This window comes from Sardina pilchardus, chromosome 24, assembly GCF_963854185.1.
Source record: "Sardina pilchardus chromosome 24, fSarPil1.1, whole genome shotgun sequence".
NCBI classification, from domain to species: Eukaryota; Metazoa; Chordata; class Actinopteri; order Clupeiformes; family Clupeidae; genus Sardina; species Sardina pilchardus.
Genome location: NC_085017.1, coordinates 15,595,702 through 15,598,201, shown reverse-complemented (window position 1 = coordinate 15,598,201; position 2,500 = coordinate 15,595,702). Strand labels below are relative to the sequence as shown.

Here is a 2,500-nt window from a genome sequence, read left to right as displayed (position 1 = left end):
CACTGTTTCTCTCTATCTCCTTTTCTCTCCACTCCTTCTCCCTCTCATTGTCTCTGCATTCCTTTCTCAGCTGGAGTGCATGTGCAATTGCGGTCACTTGAATGTTTAATGAGTGTTCTTGTTTTAAGTCTTGTTTCGTGTGTGTGTGTGTGTGTGTGTGTGTGTGTAGGCACACACATGGGCCTATGTGTGTTCAGAAGTATGAATAACAAGGCTGTTTTCCTGCTTTGTATTCTTTAAATGGGCGTCCCAGGACCTGTTAAAAAGCTGTTTTTACTGCCTCATAATATCCGTTTCCCAGTAAGCATCTCATTTCTTTTGTGGAGGTGTTTGTGTCTGTACCGCTGTTCACAGCATCAGAGGGGAACACTTTGAAGCACTTGGTGTGTGTGTGTGTGTGTGTGTGTGTGTGTGTGTGTGTGTGTGTGTGTGTGTGTGTGTGTGTGTGTGTGTGTGTGTGTGTGTGTGTGTGTGTGTGTGTGTGTGTGTGTGTGTGTGGTGTGTGTGTGTGTGTGTGTGTGTGTGTGTGTGTGTGTGTGTGTGTGTGTGTGTGTGTGTGTGTGTGTGTGTGTGTGTGGCAGGAAAGAGACAGACAATGATTCCTGAATTATATATACAGACAAGTAGCTATGTGACTGCATCTCAGCAGCGACTGCAGACTAGATATGTGCTCACGTTTGTGTGTGTGTGTGTGTGTGTGTCGCAGGCGGCCTGCGTCCCCGTCATGCTGAGTAACGGCTGGGAGCTGCCCTTCTCCGAGGTCATCGACTGGAACACGGCGGCCGTCATCGGAGACGAGCGCCTCCTACTGCAGGTACCGCTCCTCTGTCAGCTCTCTCCTCCCCCCTCTCTTCTCTCTGTCCTGTCATCCGCTCTCTCTCTCTACCTCTCTTCTCTCTGTCCTGTCATCCGCTCTCTCTCTCTCTCTACCTCTCTTCTCTCTGTCCTGTCATCCGCTCTCTCTCTACCTCTCTTCTCCCCCTCTCTTCTCTCTGTCCTGTCATCCGTTCTCTCTCTCGCTATCTCTATTTGTCTTTCTCACTCTCTCTCCTTTCTTTTCTACCTCTCCCATCATCCTTCTCTTGTTTTCCCTCTCTCTATCTCTCTCTCCCATCATCTTTCTCTTTCCCTTTTCTCCCCCCCCCCCCTTGTTCCTCTCTCATCCTAATCTTTCACATCGAGGCAAACATCTTCATATCCCCATTGCTGCCTCTTTCTGTTTTTTTTTCTGATTTTCTCTATCCCCCTGTTTCTATCTCACTCTGTTTGTCTCTCTCTCTCTCATCCCCCCCTACACACACTCGTTTCATCCTTAACTTGGTATTGCTTTTTGATCTTTTGATGCATCTTTTGCCTCTATCTCTCTCCCTCTCTTTCCCACCCTCACTCACTCTCTCTCTCTCTCCCCTTCTCTCTCTCTCTCTCTCTCTCTCTCTCTCTCTCTCTCTCTCTCTCTCTCTCTCTCTCCCTCTCTCCCTCTCTCCCTCTCTCCGTAGATCCCCTCCACGGTGCGCTCCATCCATCAGGATAAGATCCTGTCCCTGCGCCAGCAGACTCAGCTCCTGTGGGAGGCCTACTTCTCCTCCATGGAGAAGATTGTGCTCACCACGCTGGAGGTGAGAACCCGACACACTCGAGCTCGAACCTACCCAGTGTTTCTCCTCCTCTATCTCTCTATCTCTCTCTCTCTCTCTCTCTCTCTCTCTCTCTCTCTCTCTCTCTCTCTCTCTCTCTCTCTCTCTCTCTCTCTCTCTCTCTCTGTCTCTGTCTCTGTCTCTGTCTCTGTCTTTCTTTCGCCTCCCCCTGTCAGTTTTAGTACCGGCACTCTCTGTGTCTATATAAATGCAAATAGGCTTCATCCAAAGTCTCAACACGACTAGTTTATGGAATCATAACATGCCAGGTAACATCGTCAAAAACTTCATTTCTGAAAGTTTTAATTGGCACGGCTGGCCACCTAATGTTATTGCCAAGCAAATTTAAAAGTGTCATTGATGAGAGAAGGGGAAAAAATGCATCACACACATAAATCTCACCCTGACACACACACACACACACACACACACACACACACACACACACACCACACACACACACCAGGAACCTGAAAGGGAAACCTTCAGAAAAATTCCCCCGCCATGCCCGTGCCTCAGCTAAGCGGCCCGAGGCGGAGTGGCGCCGGTGCTACAGTACGTGATGGGTCATGTGCCAAGGCTGCCAGGATTGGATCCGTCGCCGCTATTGTGCTGGGTTGTTTTGGCACCCACGGGCCTGTTCACTGAAGGACGAGCCAACTCCTCCAGTTGTGGCAAATCTGAATTCTGTTTGCCGGTGCCTGTATTGTTTTATGGGCAGGGTGGGGGGGGGAGTGATGGCAAGCCTTCCATCACAGATGGAGCGACAAGCTCGAGTCCAGCGCCTTTATTGTGAGAGTAGAAGAACATTAAGGCTTGGACAGGGATTCAACACTCAAAGACTGTGTCTCTCCGGATTCTCCTGC

At 49.6% G+C, this 2,500-nt stretch overlaps 1 protein-coding gene across 1 annotated transcript in view; it reads left to right on the top strand.

Annotated features, from left to right (window-relative positions):
• ext1b (exostosin glycosyltransferase 1b) overlaps window positions 1-2,500 on the top strand; it is a 73,163-nt gene that overhangs the window by 54,709 nt on the left and 15,954 nt on the right. Inside the window, exons 3-4 of the mRNA XM_062529033.1 lie at window positions 707-814; window positions 1,497-1,616. Of these exons, the coding sequence (XP_062385017.1) occupies window positions 707-814; window positions 1,497-1,616 (228 nt within the window). The remainder of the gene's footprint in view (window positions 1-706; window positions 815-1,496; window positions 1,617-2,500) is intronic.